A 16,692-nucleotide genomic window follows, 5' to 3' on the forward strand; every position below is an offset into this window, starting at 1 on the left:
AGTGAGCTAAAATGCCAAGAATGTAGCTGTCAACAAAATCCTGGGAGGTAGTTGTGTACTTTGGAGTCTTATTGTCTGAAATCCAGAGTTGCCAAGCTTCAGATTTCCTCCGTCCCTAGCTCAGGGGCCAGGCTGGGAGATGGGGTGCTTCGTTGGTTAAAGGAGTTGTTTTTATGACCTTGCACTCCTTTTCTGTGACCCACCGACAGGTGTTATCCATCTCAGATGCGTACAAATAATGCCTTTGAGCAGAGATGGTCAGTGTAGACATTTTGGCCCTTCGAAACTCGAATATTTGATCCTTTGGTTTTCAAAACTACCATATTATTAATTTTCTATTTGTTTCAGAATTTTGTGAGTGTAAATAAGGATGTAGTTTAGGACTTACAGTTTATTTATTTTGTGTCTATGAAATAATGACAGTGAATTTAGAAGTTTACTAGTATTTTAAAATGTTTTCTATTGCTTCAAAAGAGCTGAGGTCACCCGAAGAAGTGAGGACATTAGAAATTACCCAATGTGAACACATATATAATATTCAGAATATATATCATATATAACATATATGTGTGTATTCTGTAAGTGAATGGAGATGGATAAAAAAATTAAATACTCATTACTGTACATTAGAAACTCAGAAGTGCGTAAGTTGAGTGATTTTTTTTTAATGGGGAGAGAAATAATTTTCATGTAAGCTCTTGCACTTTCTTTGGAATTTTTCTTGTATGATTGATTTAAAAATGAGCAGACTCTGGGTGCTTTTTCAAAGCGCAGGAAACACCTGCCACAGGTAGACTGAGACAATAATTTCTTTCCAGGGGAAAGGGGAGGCATTGGAGGGCGGAGCAGAGCTCCCCATCTCCCACACCTACCTGCACTCAAGTGCTAGCTAGAATTGCTCTTACTAACCCATTAATGCACCCACAGGGTGGGGGGTTCGGTGAGAGGCTTCTGCTGCCAGGCCTTTCTAAAGTTCGGGTCTTCCCTCATTTATTGGGTTTCTTTCTGCTGAGCTGAATTCAGGAGATCTAGTAGCTCTTTTAAGCAGTTACTTTTAAGAACAAGGATTAATGTTGGCATTAGTTAAAAATATTAAGCTGAGTCATGCCAGCATGCACTCTCTCTGAACTTGGAAGTGGTAACTCTTCATGGCTTAATTTTGGTAATAAAGCACTTGGTTTTGTAGATCTTAGTAATAATAGCTAGGCTTTATTGCATGCCTGCTCTGTACCAGGCCCTGTCCAAACATTGTCTCTGTTTTTCTAGAGGCAAAGTAGTTGTTATTATTCGTATTTTATAGATGAGCTGCTGAGGCTCAAAGAAAAGAAGTGAGTTTCTCAAGACCTTGTGGCTGGTAAGGGGCCGACCTTGGTATTTTCACTTTCATCTTCTTATCATGGGTCACACACTGCTTCTCTTAGAATTAGGTGTGGCCAGGATTACGTGAAGGGTTTTTAGTAGGGAAAACAGATTTTCAAATTCCTGTCTGTTCCTTTGTTACTGTTGGGATGATCAATTGGTCTTCATGGCTTGTCTGTTTCTGTTTCATTCCTCTTTTTTCTCATGTTAAAGTGTGTGAGAGAGAAGGAACAAGTGTGTGTGAATTGTGTGTCCTCCCCGTGGGTCTGTGTGTATCTGGGAGACGGAGGAAGGAAGGGGGTTGATGCCACTTGTCACAAGTGCAGGACTGAGGCTGCTCGCTTCAGTCAAGGCTGGTTGTGATGAAAACCTCCATGGAGTGGAACGCTTCCACGTAAATTTCAAAAATCCTTGGCCCAGAAGACTATCAGTTTTTTATTTTTATTAATTTCTTAATGTTTATTTCTTTTTGAGAGAGAGCGAGTGGGGGAGGGGCAGAGAGAGAGAGGGAGACACAGAATCCGAAGCAGGTTCCAGGCTCCCAGCTGTCAGCACAGGGGCTGACGCGGGGCTCGAACCCATGAACCGCAAGATCATGACCTGAGCCAAAGTCAGACGCTCAATCGACTGAGCCACCCAGGCGCCCCTATCAGTTTTTTAAATTCAAAACTGGAGTTACTGAATTGCCCAGTTATACAGCAGTAATGCTGCTTTGAATTCTTAAGTTTAGAATGGAGAGTAACAGTGCAAGAAGTGGCAACAAATTAAATGGACAGTTAAAAGAAGGTCTTTTATGAACTCTGTATATGTATTTGTAGCTTCTCTCTTTTTTCACTTTTATCTTTTTTAGATATTTGTAAAAAGTTTATTTTGAGAGAGAGAAAGAGGGTGCGAGTGGGGGTAGGGGCAGAGAAAGAGGTCAGAGAGAGAGAACCCCAAGCAGGCTCCGTGTGCTCAGCGCAGAGCCCAACGTGGGGCCCAAACCCATAAACTGTGAGATCGTGACCTGAACTGTAACCAAGAGTCGGAGGCTCAACTGATTGAGCCACCTAGGCGCCCCTGCACTTTTATCGTTTTGCATCCTGCCTCCCCTGCCCAGGGCATGTCTTACCAAGTAGTCCTGTATGGTAAGATCTTAGGGCGTGGAGCAAATGCAGAAGAGAGAGGTAATTGATCAAAATAATATGGAAGGGCAAGAGTGCATGAGCCTGTGAGAACAGGCTAGTGACAGGCTAGAGAACAGAGGGAAAGCATGCTTGAGGAAGTGCACAGCATAACTGAAAGAGTTTACAACGAAGCCGTACTTGGAAGCATGTGTGGGGTGCAGAGTGTCAGTAGAGGGGGAGGCTGAAAGGCCTAAACAACAAGTGCTTTCTGCTCCCTGTCTTCATCAGAGGAGGGCCCTGCAAATTGGAAAGGTGACCATTCTCGAGGGGGCATTAGCGCCTAGATCAGGAGTTAGATGGGAAAACTACCCAGATCCTTCAGATGCCTAAATCAACATCCCGAGTAATGTGGGGATTTTACTCATGGTCTCAAGGCCACATTGTGCATCTTGTGAGAAAGTACCAGAAGAATGGAGATGATGCATGTCTTACTTAAGGGGGAACATTATTTTCTAGAAGGCAAAGACCTGAAGTAAGCTTGGTGTCCGTTCCTGGCAGAGCTGTGGATAAACGGCAAACCAGAGATCTTCCACGTGCTTAGGAAGGAATGTGGTGGTCACCAGGAGTCGTCATGGACACCACCGAGAACCCTTGCCCAGACTGATTTCCTTTAATTACTGCTTTCCTTTATTTATTTTTTGGAGGAGGGATGCTAGATTATCAGATATACAGATTCATAATCTTACATTTCATGTACGCTCATTCGGTTCAAATAATGGCTCACAAACTCATTTTTGGCAAGTATTGACTTCATCGCTAAAATACCTGAGAAATCTCTTCCGAACCTGTAAGAAGGAGGTGGCAAGCTAGTTAGATGCTAGTGTTACATAGATTCCCATATTTTGAAAACTAAGCCAAAACTTTGTTGAATAATGAATGACCTGGGTCTTCGTGAGGAAATGCTCAGGTAGGCACTATCACTGGCCTTATTTTTTGCCAGAAAAAAACCCAAAACCCAACAACAAAAAATTCCCAAAGAAAAAGGACACCCCTACTGTCAGATTTGCTGACAAGAGACAGGGGGAATAGCTGACAGCAAAGTGGAGAGACTAAAACTTCAAATCATTTTGTTGGCTTTTTATGATTACATTGTTCGCTATAATTATTAGCATAACTAGGCAAAATTTAATATTTGTAAATATCAGTCTTGAATTTATTACAGCAGCCATTTAAGCAATCGATATGAGATAGGGGAAATGTAATTTAGACGTAGTTATGGGAATTTTGGAATTTTAGCTAACCATAAATAATAATTGTGACTAATATATCTATAAACAAACAAATAAAAAAAAGAACAAAACCCCCACAACCTATAATAAGGAAAGTAAAACTGAAACAACTTTAGCTGGCATTTTATCAGTGGAATAGCCATACGTGAAACAGCAGGTTCTATCTTGACCATTCACTCCAGCATTATAAGGGGAAGGGTAGTTGGTTCTGTGTGGCATGTTGCAAGGACATTAAAAAATTGATTTAGTGTCCTGAGCATGTTGATGAGTGTGGTGAGTGCCATACCTGGATCTCATGTTCTAGAGACATCATTGAAGGAATTTGGAATGCTTAGCGCCAATAGGAGACTAAGGGAAGACACAGTGGCTGCCTTTAAATCGGAAGGTCATCTTTGAACAGGATTGTAAATGTATCTCCATCCTTAGGGCTGAACGAGAAGCAAAGAATTGACAGGACATAAGGGAGCAAGTTCAGCTCCACATCAGGAAAGCTAACAAGTGAGCCTGGCCAGTGACAGAATGAGAGGCCATGGGAAGAAATGATCATAACTTTGCTCTCGTACTGGAGACCACACTGCACCTACCTGATTGCATTAATGGCCCAGTTCCAATGTTACCGCCTCTGTTTCTCCCTGCAGCATGTTCTCTTTCTCGCTTGTTTCTGATCCGCAGTACCATACACTGTAGGGATCTCAGTGGGTGCCTAGGGAATATTGGGTGAAAGCCATGCAGCTGACCTGTGGACTCTCTTGGGTTCCTAAGTCACACAGTGCCCAGCATAGAACTAGAGCCATCGATTGTGTTCCCTCCACCATGCTATTGATTTCTTCCTGCTTTGAGTAGCTAGCTTTTAGAGAAAAGTTGTTCTAAATCATAGGAGAACAAAAGATTTTTTAGCTAATTACACCTAGAAAAGCATTTTTCCTGTATTTTGAATTTATAATCATTGATATTACTCATGTTTAAGCAAAGTAGCTTGGTTCACTAGAGAGTGTTTTGAAATCTTTAGAATGATCACCAAACTGTCATCGCTTGAGGATTCTAGTCAGTCATGAAGATCATTATTTTCAAATTTGGAAGATTTAAAGAAAGAAATGCAATAAATGAAAATGATGCTATCAAAGTTTTGAAAAGTTGCCTTTCTTCCAGTAGCGATAGGTCTTGAGATGCAGCGGGTTGAATGTCACTGAGTAATATCCCCCTTTGTTATTGTGTTTCATTTAGGCTGATTTGAAAGTCATTGAGAAGTGGATGGATGGTGTGAAAGACTTCTTAATGAAAGAGCAGGCTGTCCAAGGAGATGCTGAAGGGCTACAGCGTGAGCTTGACCAGTGCTCTGTGAGTTTTGCTGATTTAGGGACTCTGCTGTAATAAATAACATTTTCTTCTTTGTTATTTGCTGTTATTAAAATTGCAAAAATATGACGTGACCACAAACCTAGATAAAATATCTTTCATCATAGACCTTTTTTTTTTTTTAACTTTACAGTTATTAAAAGAATGACTGGTTATTTATATGTCCATGTTTTGGCTAGGGTTATCGAATTCTGCATAGAGAGAATGAGAGCAATTTTAATTCATTAGGAGCTGCTATTTTATGTTCTGATGACAATTTTAGTGTCATAATTACCAATTTTATATTGCTCTTATTGTGCCACCTGGTGAGGTTTAAAGAAAAACATATTTAACATGTGAAATTTACCAGTAATACTGCATGCAGTTTGTATTTGGTGAAATCATTAGGCTTCTCTGAATTAATTGAGAGGACCATTCCCTGCCGAGAGTCAAATATTTCCAATCTAATTTGGCAGCTGGCTATATGAAGTGCACAGGTGAAATGAATTTCTCAAGGCGCAGTATTGCTTAAGTAGTTGAAAGTCCTGACTCTCAAGTAGTCTGTTTTTATAGTATTTTCAGCGATGCAAGCAGACAAGTTATAGTTACGGCATCCACTTATATAGCAATGAACTCAACACTGGCTTGTTTTGTGTGTTCAGGCCTTTGTTAATGAAATAGAAACAATTGAATCATCTCTGAAAGACATGAAGGAAATAGAGGCCGACCTTCGAAGCTCTCCAGTTGCTGGAATCAAAACTTGGATACAGACAAAACTAGTTGACTGTCAAACCCAAGTGGAGAAATTCAGCAAGGAGGTAAGTTTTTCAACCTTGCTATCTGTGTTTAAGAGCCAGATAGCTTTTCTTCAGTGACTGAATTCATTTTATAGCCCATCCAGTTTGAGAAACAGTGGTCTAGAATAACTATAGCATGGTGGCAGGTTGGGGCAAAAAGTGGATTTTTCTTTTCATTAGGGGAGTGTACTAATTTTCTAGTTTGGCTGCTTGGTGGGAATGAGCTTGGGTGTTCAACAAAGACCTAGAAAGGCAGAGTAGCTGGAACAGAATGAAGAGAGGAGTTAGCGGGTGGGTAAGATTTGAGGTCAGAATGCAGGTGGCATGAATAGTATATGGCCTTTGAAGCAAAATTTTAAACTTTTATTTCAGGTATGATTTCACACAGAAAGCAGAGGGTCTTAAGCAGGGAAGTCATATTACCACGTGGACAATTTACTCTGGGAAAGCAAGAGTGAAAACAGATATTTAAGAGGTTATTGTTGTCTTGGCCCCTCAGACTAGAGAGATTGTGGTGGATGTCATGAGGAATGTTAGGTTTGGACTGTATTTTGAAGACAGAGATAAGAGTCTGGTAATGGATTAGATGTGTGATCTCGAAAAGGGAGTAGTCGGGAACAGCCGAGGGTCTGTGCAAAGCTTCCACTTTGTATGGATTGTGCTGCTATTGGCTGAAATGGTGGAGACTCGAGGAGAAGAAGCTTTTGTGAGGGCAGGTGAAACAATGATTTCCATTCTGGCAGGGTTAAGTGTGAGATTGAGACACATAGATGGGGCTCTTCAGCTCTTTCTGCTGGAAAGAGGAAAGAGCAAGGCCAAGGGTGCCGAGAAGGAAGGGTCAGCCAGAGGAGAAATGCCAAGAGCCTGTGAGGTCCTGGGGCCAGGTGGAGAAAGCTTTCCATGGTGCCCAGTACTGAGGATTTTTGAGCCCAAGGAGCACTGATAAAGTCAGGCTTTCGATCTAACAAGATAGAGGCTTTAAATGACCTTGAGAAAAGTGGATCCAGTGGCATGGCAGGCCAGAAAGTCACATTGGGGAATGTTGAGCAGAGAATGGGAAGTGAGCGATTGGGTCAAGTAGTAGCAACTTGGAGGAATTTTGCTATTTTTCTATTCGAGGGAGCAGAGAAATGAGGTGGGAGAGGGGACCTGGGGATCCAAGGAGGTATTTTTGTAATTTTAATTTTCATTATTTATTTATTTAAAGTTTATTTATCAAGAGAGAGAAAGAGAGAGAGCGAGAGAGAGAGCAGGGGAGTGGCAGAGAGAGGGAGAGAGAGAATACCAGGAAGGTTCTGCACTGTCTGCGCAGGGCTTGATTCCATGAACCGTGAGATCGTGACCTGAGCCAAAATCAAGAGTTGGATGCTTAACCGACTGAGCCATGCAGGTGCCCCTATAATTTCTAGAAATAAGGGATGTTATAGGATATTTGCATGCCCAAAAAGAAGGACCTTGCTTGGAGAAGATAATTTCTGGAGTGAAGTCTGTCATGTGAGAAGGCCAAGAGCCCCTCTACCAGTGAAAGAATTGCTGTTGGATAGTTTCTCCATGGAAATGGAAGGAAGGCAACTCTGGGTACAGTAGGAGATCGATGTAGTTTTACGATTGCTTCTGCTTTGCTAGTGAGGTTACACAAAGCTGAAGTGGGTGCAGAACTGGGGAAGTGGGAGGAGAAGGTGTGAATGCAGAAATGTTCCAGACAACCCTGTAGATGGTACCTATCTCTTCATGTGATATTTTTTGGTTAATGCTTATGTAGGAAAAACTTATATTTGCATCCTTGAATGTTTTGTTTTCATTGTTTTCCCCCAAATTCCTTACTCTGAATATGTCCAAACTTCAAGGAAGGTTTAGATAGTGGTAGAGGGAGCAGCCGTGGGCCCATTCCTTAATTTGCCGGTTGTTAACCTTCTCCCACATTTGCTTTCTCTCTCTCCCTTACTCTCTTCACACATAACACACAAACAGATTTTTTCCCCCTAAAAATGGACTTTTGACAGGAATTTGCAACTATCATGACACTTCCTCCCTGAATACTTTAGCATGAATACTAAATACTAAATACTTCACTTGTGAATAAAGACAATCTTCTACAAAACCACAAAACCATTGCCACACTTAAGAAAGTAATTCCATACTGTCATCTCTTCTGGCCAGGTTCAAATTTCTCAAAGTGTGCTATAATCTGATGGTTCGTGCTTGCATTTATTGAGATTTGGGGGCAAGTAAATAAGGAAAATGGTTTGAGAGTGCCAGCAAGGAGGAATGAAAGCAACAGCTAGATACATACATACATACGTATAGACATAGATATTTAAACCTATGCATCTATCTACATACATACATACGTACATACAGATAGGACAACAAAGAAATAATTATGAATTACTGTTGATTCATTGTGCGAGAGTAAATGTGTGGGGAATTTTTAAGTGTCCTCAGCACGCAGGCAACCATGTGTTGTGTGAGTAATTATCTAAAGCAGTTCCAGAATATTGTGCTTCATTGAGTAGTATAAAGGTGTAGATGTTTGGGGCAAATATAATGTGGCCAAATTTTTATTTTGCTAAGAAAGGATGGACATATGAAATCAACCAACAAATAAAAACAGTCTGTCTCATCTGTTATGTCCATGATGCCATGAAACGAGGAACATTTTAATGCCAAAAGATAGTAAATAACCTCAGGATGATCAATTATAGTTTTGAGCTTTTTCTTTTTTTTTTTTTTTAAAGTTTATTCCAGTGTCTTTCTTTTTCTCATTTCTCTCTGGATCTGTGAGAACTATATAATTGTCCAGTGTCTGCAAACTACTACTAAGGAGAATTTTCTGAAAGTGGAACCCAAGGAATCTGTATTTCTATGTATTTTTAAAAACAGCCGTCCCGTGTAAAGTGCTAATCACCAAGACTTAGGAACCAGGGCTGTGTGTATGGCTGGCAGTAAGCTCCTCAAGTGCCATGTGGGGCAATGAAATCAAAGCTCCTGTTTGGCCCCACTTATTTATTTGAAAAATTCTTTTGAGTTTGTTTATTTTTGAGAGCATGAGAGAGCGTGAGCTGGGGAGGGGCAGAGAGAGAGAGAGAGAGAGACAGAGACAGAGACAGAGGCACGGAATCCGAAGCAGGCTCCAGGCTCCGAGCTGTCAGCACAGAGCCCAATGTGGGGCTTGAACCCCTGAACTGTGAGGTCATGACCTGAGCCAAAGTCAGATGCTTAACCGACTGAGACACCCAGGCGTCCCTGTTTGGCTCCTTTCTATTTTTATGGCTCTGATCCTGCTTGGAGAGTGGGAACAGGAAAGCCTCTAAGGATTTTGCCTTTCTCTCATGAGAGCCATCCTGTTTCTACACTGGCTTTTGTTCACTATCAGCTTTGCAGCTGAGCAAGCCTGGCAAGGTGACTCTGAGGTTTGATTTGAGTCAGAGGAATATCGAATAATGAGGTGAACGCTGGGTGATCTCTGTGGGATGGTACCTTCTCCCACTGTGGACATCAGTTTGTGGTTGGAGGGAGGACCCCTCAACATATTTTTATATGAAATGTTTGGTTATCTGAAATATTTAAGTTATTGAATGAGATACAGATCATACCTGTTTTTCTAATGTAACTTTTTCTGTGTCTTTGTGCAATATACAAGTATAGTAGATTATCAAAACCAAAATTTTGTACAGCAGTGTTTTATAGGAGAAAACCAATTCTTTGGTTGCTTCCAGGTTTTTTTTTTTTCCATAATAAACAATGCTACAGTAAATTTCCTTAAAATATATGCTTTTATTGTTGCAGGTTAGATTCCTTCATTTGAGATTACTCTGTCAAAAGTTATACATTTTTAAAATTATAATAAATATTTCCAGGTTAGATTAATATCCAACATGTGGTGTAGAGTTATAATTATTATAATTATTGTTATAATTATTGTTTTCATTGTTGCTTATATTCTACAACATCAGCACAAAATGTATAAAGGATTTTATCTGAATGTGAAAACAAGGCTCTTTGTGGAAAGTTATCACTGTGTCCTTAGATATTGGAAACTAGAACTTGACATTTAATGTTTCAGCATTTGTTTATTTGGGTGAATGGCTTTTCCTTTCCAGATTGCTATTCAAAAAACTAGGTTGTCTGAAAGTCAGGAAAAAGCAGTGAACCTGAAGAAAGACTTGGCAGAGATGCAGGAATGGATGGCCCAGGCAGAAGAAGAATACCTCGAGAGGGATTTTGAGTACAAGTCACCAGAAGAGCTGGAGAGTGCAGTGGAAGAAATGAAGGTGAGTCTAGGCCGGTCAGTGCCCATGTAAATAGCCTTCGTAGCTCCCCTTCTCCCTTACATACGAATGAATAAATGAATGAATGAATGAGTCTGTCTATCTGTCTATCTATCTGTCTATCTATCTATCTATCTATCTATCTATCATCTGTAAAACATGATATGTACATATAATCTTTCATAGTTGGATTTCAATTTGAAAAAAAAAAAAGAAGGATAGCTACTATGACTCTAGTAGGGAAAGGAAGGCCACACTCCACTTGTTCACTTTCGCCCATGGGTTGAGTCCACGAAGGCCCCTGAGACGATCTCTTCCATTAGAACTTCAGGGAGCCACAGAGGATGACTCAAAAATTTAGTTTTATCAGCTATGTTCACAGTGTTGTGCAATATCAGTGCTATCTCTTTCCAAAAGTTTTAAGGGAGAATCATTTTTTTTTGTTAGGAACAAGAGTGACTTCCCAAATTGGTTGTGATTTATCTTCATTTCATCAAATGTATTCTTTCGGTTAATACATGGGAAACACATGAATATCAAAATTTTGTTAGAGCAGGTAAGAGTAGCAGTAGGAGCATTGTTGAGGGATTTAATATCAGTTTGGTCCACAGGATATATTTCCTATAAACTTAGATTCCTGTGTCATTAGTCTTGAACACTTTCTTTCCTCTTCTTCTTTTTTTTGTATAGTAAAAGAACTGGGCATCATTCCCAAATTTCTAACATTGCTTCAAGTGTCCTTCAGTGATCACGCCAAAGGAGATAGAGTCTTAAAGGCTATTTTTAAAAAAAATAAGAGTAAGCCACATATTGACTGTTTTATGCCAAATTTAACTTGCCTAAAAGTATAACTAAAGCAAAAATCTCTGTGCAGATATTTTAAAAAAGGATTATATTTCATGAGTGCATTATTGAATATGAATCAAAGTAAATACAATAAGGGACTTTGACTGTTCTTGTATGTGGTTATTTTCACTGAAGCAACTTTTTTAGTGTACTTTTTTGGGAAAGCTTTTTAAATACTCAGTATATAAGATATTTTAAAGGTAGCCTACCAGGTTAAGAATGGTCTTATTTATTTTCCTTACATTATTGGCATTGCAGTTCTGTGGTATTTCAAAGTCACTAGGGATGAAAGCTTAGAGAAATAAGTTTTTAACCCTTGATTGGGCAACGTTCCATCTATTTTTATTCTAACGACTGTTAGAATTTTAAAACCACTACATGTAATTAATTACTTTACTTGCAACTGAGGGAAATTTAAAACCATTTAGTAGTAAAGAAAGCTAAAAGGGAAAGTGAAAGGCATTTTAGGTTGATTTTCCTAAATGTGAGACTTCATCGCCAGCCTAGAGGGAGAGTCAGGAAAGAAGCTATTTCTAGATTAGATCCTCCTAGTATAACTTCTGTCACTCTTGAAATGCTGTTAATTATCAGAAGCATAGATAAACCTCTGTTCCAGGAGAAAAGAAATACGTTTAAGTTATTTTTAAATGATACATCTACTATGGTGCACCTTAGTTTTTGTGAAAATTTATTTATCTCACTCAGTTTAGTATGCTCAGACTTCCAGTGTTAAAATGAACTCACTTAGATTCTTATCATGGGCCCAGACTTTGAAAATACCTCCTGTTGGCAAACATAATTGAGCATGACTTAGGTGTGTTAACATTGCTTTTTGTTTTTATTTTTATTTTTTATAAATCTTACAGTTAGCCTTCTTATTTCAAAAGCACTCTCTGGAATGATTACCTACATAATGTTCCAATTAGGTCGTTAGAATCATGTCGGCATTTTAATTTTGGTTTAGTTATCTTTGAAAAAGGAAAGAAATTGGTGACTGAGAAAGGGACACAGTTTCAAGTTCATCCTTTCTTGGAACAGAGGGCAAAAGAGGATGTGTTGCAGAAGGAGGTGAGAGTGAAGATCCTCAAGGACAATATCAAGTTACTAGCTGCAAAGGTGCCCTCTGGTGGCCAGGAACTGACATCTGAGCTTAAAGTTGTGCTGGAGAATTACCAACTTCTGTGTAACAGAATTCGAGGAAAGTGCCACACGCTAGAGGTATGTTAATCAGTGATGTTTTTGAGATCAAACTCTGTAATTTACTGACCATTTCCATATCTTGGAAAACACTAAAAAGCTCTATTTTTCTTTTCCAATACGGGATCATAAAGGAAAAGTCATTCCTGGATAACAGTTGATAAAAAGGAAACTGGGATTAAAAAAAGAAATAGGAAACCATGATCTGCCTTCAGTTAGTAGAAGGTTCTTGGGAAAGTTATTTCATATATTTAGACTTTCCTTTTTTTATATGTGACATCAAGGTTTTCATATTTCAGATGATCTGTAGGGTCTGTTCCAATTTCTAACATTCTAGAACAATGTACTGTGAGCCTTTCTTTTGTTTTGTTTTGCCTGGTCAGTACACAGAGATGAATTGAGGGTTTTTTTTTTTTTTAATTTCATTTCAACTGGGTGTCTGAAGTTAGAGAGTCACCTGACAGAAAGAAGAACTTGAATGTGCTGGTATTTTGCTGGACTATTTTACCCCTCTTGCCATTGGTTGAAGATGATTCTATTAATTTTTTTTTTAAATAAAATTAAGGTTTTGCTTGCTTGCTTTTATATCAGTGTGACTTTTCTTGCATTTTACTGAAAAGATGTAAGCGTTTTGATTTATAAAAATTAAATTTAACTTAAGCCTAAAACAAATGATTGTATTGTAGTAAATCCTAAAATGGTAAACAATCACAGCTGTGATATTTAAACTAAACTCACTCACTTCTTGCTTTTTCTGAATCCGTTTTGTGCTAAGATAAATATGTATAATTCAGGATGGTTAATAAGAAAACTTCAAGTCAAATAAAACCTCACTCTGTAATATTAATACACAGTTGACCCTTAGAGAGTGTGGGGGTTAGGAGCACTGACCCCCCAACCTCACACAGTTGAATATCTATATATACTTTTGACTCCCCCAGAACTTAACTACTAATAGCCTGCTGTTGACCAGAATTCTTACTGATAACATCAGTGATTAGCACATGTTTTGTATGATATATATATCATATACTATATTCTTAGAATAAAGTAAGCTAGATAAGAGAAAATGTTATTAAGAAAATCATAAGAGAAAATACATTTATAGTACTGTGCTGTAAGAAATCCATGTATAAATTGATTCATGTGGTTCAAACCTGTGTTGTTTAAAGGTCAACTGTATTATCTAACATAAAATACCTGAGGTCACTCAATTGAGAATTGAAAATTTAAAATTCTGTAAACATAATATGTAATGTTATGTATGCCCAATCTTGAGTCCTAGTGGATGATCTGGACTTGAATTTTACCGTAGTTTTGTCCATGTTTTTGCTTTCCTGTTTATTTATAGGCAAAATAACAACTCATAATATATTTAAATAATGAGTGATGTCCCCAAGTTATCCTAAGCTAACAAAAGACCACCAGGTATTCTGTGTCATTTCTTCACATTGTGTTTATGACCCAAAGGTGACAATTTGAGAATGAGGAATAAAATACATATGTTGAGAATTTGGAATTGCTTTGAGAATTACTTTGGGATTAGTTTGAGAGAATTATTTTGAGAGAAGAGAAGGAAAAATGCCAGGAAAAATGATAAGAGAGAAAAGATGAGGCCTTGGTATCTTTAAAGGGGAAGATGAAAAGATGGAAATAAAGCTTAAAAATTGAAATGCTCTAAAAATGATGTCCGAGATGACTAAGGGGTCTGGGCAGAAATAGCCCAGAATCCGAAGTTTGGATAAGAATGCTTTTCTTCGGCAGAGTCCAACATTATTACCTTGATTATTTTTAGATTCCTTAACATATTTTTTAAATCATGAGATATTTCAAACTTCTAGAAAAGTACAGGTAATACTATTAATACCTATTTACATATCCTTCAGATATTAATGTTAACATTTTACCCTATCTTTCCAGATCTTGTTTTTAAAATAAAGCAAATTAGCATTCAGACTATATTTCCTTCTTTCTATCCCATCTCATGTCTCTCAATCCCTGTCTTTAAGTAATCATCATCCCGGAGTTAGTATATATTCTTTTCATCCATGTGTTTATATGTTTAATATATACACTTATGTTATCACTTGCTCTGTAACACACCTCACTGATATATAGAGCTTTATAAAAACAACCATTTATTCAGAAAAAATTTTTTTTTAATGTTTTTAATGTTTAATTTGTTTTGAGAGAGAGAGACAGAGTGAGGTGGGGGAAAGGGAGAGAGAGGGAGACACAGAATCCGAAGCAGGCTCCAGGTTCTAGGCTGTCAGCACAGAGCCCAACGCAGGGCTCGAACTCATGGGTCACGAGATCATGACCTGAGCCAAAGTCGGACACTCAACCAACTGAGCCACCCAGGCGCCCCCCAAAATAACCATTTATTATTTTATTATTTATGATGCTGTGGGCTGATTTGGCCCAACTGAATGGCCCTTCTGCTCCTATACCTATGTGGTATAGGGAGAGCTCTCTCGGATAGCTGTGTTCAACTGGGAGCTCTGCTGGGGCATTCACGATGGCCTCTCCTCCTGCAGGTCTTTCTCCACATGGCCTGTTTTATGGCTTCTGGGCACTGGGCAGCTGGTTTTTAAGAGGGAGAGAGCAGAAGCTGCTAGTCCCCTGAGAGGCTAGGTCTGCAGTTTGGTAGAACATCACCTGTGGAACATTCTTTTGTTCTAAGCAGGTTGCAAGGCCAACCCGCATCCTAGGGGAGGAGAAAACAATGTCACCACTTAATGGGAGTAGCAGCAAAAAATGTGTGGTTATCATTAGTTTGCCATGGTTATCATTAGTCTATCATTAGTCTCTGGACATACATTAGTTACATTCTTCACTAATGCAAAATGCACTTAGACTCTCAGGGACTCCCAAAGTCTTATCCAGTACAGCACAAGCTCAGAATCCACTGTCTTGTGATCCACATCAGGTCCACGTGCAGATGTGGCTCCTTGGAGCAGTTTCTTCAGGTGCAGGTGTGTGGGAGCAGTGCCTCTGGATCTGGTGACCTAGGCACGAAAAAGACAAGTTACCTGCTTCCCATATACCCAACATACAATGGCAGGGATGGGCTCAGAAAAATCTCAGTGGATACTTCCATTCAAAAAAGTTGGGGGAATAGAAGGTAAATAACTGTCACTGGTAATGGTGACTCAAAATTTAATAACAGTGATTCTGGAATCCAGCCAGGCACATGTGTGTAGCCCGTGCCCCACTTCAGGGGCAGGAGCCGTTGCTTGAATAGGGCCCAGTAGCTTCTTGGGAGTGCCTCTCTGGGAGCCATCTTTTTTTCCCCCCATAAGAAATAGGGTTCTTCTTAAAAAACTTTTTAAATGTTTATTTATTTGAGAGAGAGAGCAAGCAAGCAGGGGAGGGGCAGAGAGAGAGACACAGAATCCAAAGTAGGCTCCAGGCTCTGAGCTGTCAGCACAGAGCCCTATGCGGGGCTCGAACCCATGAACCGTGAGATCATGACTTGAGCCCACGTCGGATGCTTAACTGACTGAGCCACCCAGAAATAGGTGCCCCAGAAATAGGGTTCTGCTGGCAGCGAAGTAGATCTCAGTCTGCTTTCTGTCTGTAAAAATTAGGGGACTAGACACCTCTTTTCCCTTTTATAGTCTTAGCCAGGGGTTGGTAAATTACAGCCTCGGGATTAAATCTGGTTTGTGGCCTTTTTCTGTATGGCTTGTGAACTAAAAATGGTTTATATATTTTTAAAAGGGTGGTTCAAAAACCAAAACAACACACATACAATAAACAAAAAAGAGTCTGTGACAGAGACTGAATGTGGCCTGTGAAACCTAAAATATTTACTGTCTGGCTTTTTATAGAAAAACTTGCTGTCCCCTGACTTGGTAAACACACCCCCTGGGGAGTACGCGCTGGAATGTGCTTTCTCTTAGTGGGTCTGAAAGAGAATCAACTCAGGAGGCTCCCTGCGGAACTCTTTCTCCTAAATTTATCAATTAAATAGGCTCTTCCTATAGATGAAGGGGGCACTTCCTCTCATAATTTTGCTTCTAGAAAATGGAGTGTAAGTTTATCCCCCGCCCCCCAAATTCCCCATAAGAATGGGGAATAAATGATTGTAACTAATATAGTGAGACAGTATAACTCCATTTGATTCAGATGTGACTCTTTTCATATATAGACACATACATATGAATTTAGGAGATAATAGGAAAGAGTATACTGCAGATTGTTATATCAGTTAGCTCTGAGTTGGAATAGCATAGACCTCAGAGAGTTCTAATTTCCTCTATAATTATTAAAAAGTGTTGCAGTTATGAGTACTTCTTACTTTTCTATTAAAAAAAACCCCAAACTAATAATGTTTCCCTCCTGGTTTCTCCTACTAATTATATAGTTTTATTTTTGGCATTTGAACAGACCCTTGGAATTTTTTTTTAGTGTACAGAGGGAGGCAACCCATTTCTCTTTGTCCCATGACCTCCTCCCCTCCCAACTGGTCTAATATGATTTGTTGAAG

General features: G+C 39.2%; 1 protein-coding gene across 8 annotated transcripts in view; it reads left to right on the top strand.

Moving 5' to 3' along the window:
* Positions 1 to 16,692, top strand: part of UTRN (utrophin) — a 519,130-nt gene that overhangs the window by 173,614 nt on the left and 328,824 nt on the right. For all 8 annotated transcript variants that reach the window (XM_045499918.1, XM_045499921.1, XM_045499919.1 and 5 more), the window contains 4 exons: positions 4,979 to 5,092; positions 5,752 to 5,907; positions 9,990 to 10,160; positions 12,042 to 12,221. In XM_045499918.1, the coding sequence (XP_045355874.1) occupies positions 4,979 to 5,092; positions 5,752 to 5,907; positions 9,990 to 10,160; positions 12,042 to 12,221 (621 nt within the window). The remainder of the gene's footprint in view (positions 1 to 4,978; positions 5,093 to 5,751; positions 5,908 to 9,989; positions 10,161 to 12,041; positions 12,222 to 16,692) is intronic.

This window comes from Leopardus geoffroyi, chromosome B2 (assembly GCF_018350155.1).
Source record: "Leopardus geoffroyi isolate Oge1 chromosome B2, O.geoffroyi_Oge1_pat1.0, whole genome shotgun sequence".
In the NCBI taxonomy this organism is placed as follows: Eukaryota; Metazoa; Chordata; class Mammalia; order Carnivora; family Felidae; genus Leopardus; species Leopardus geoffroyi.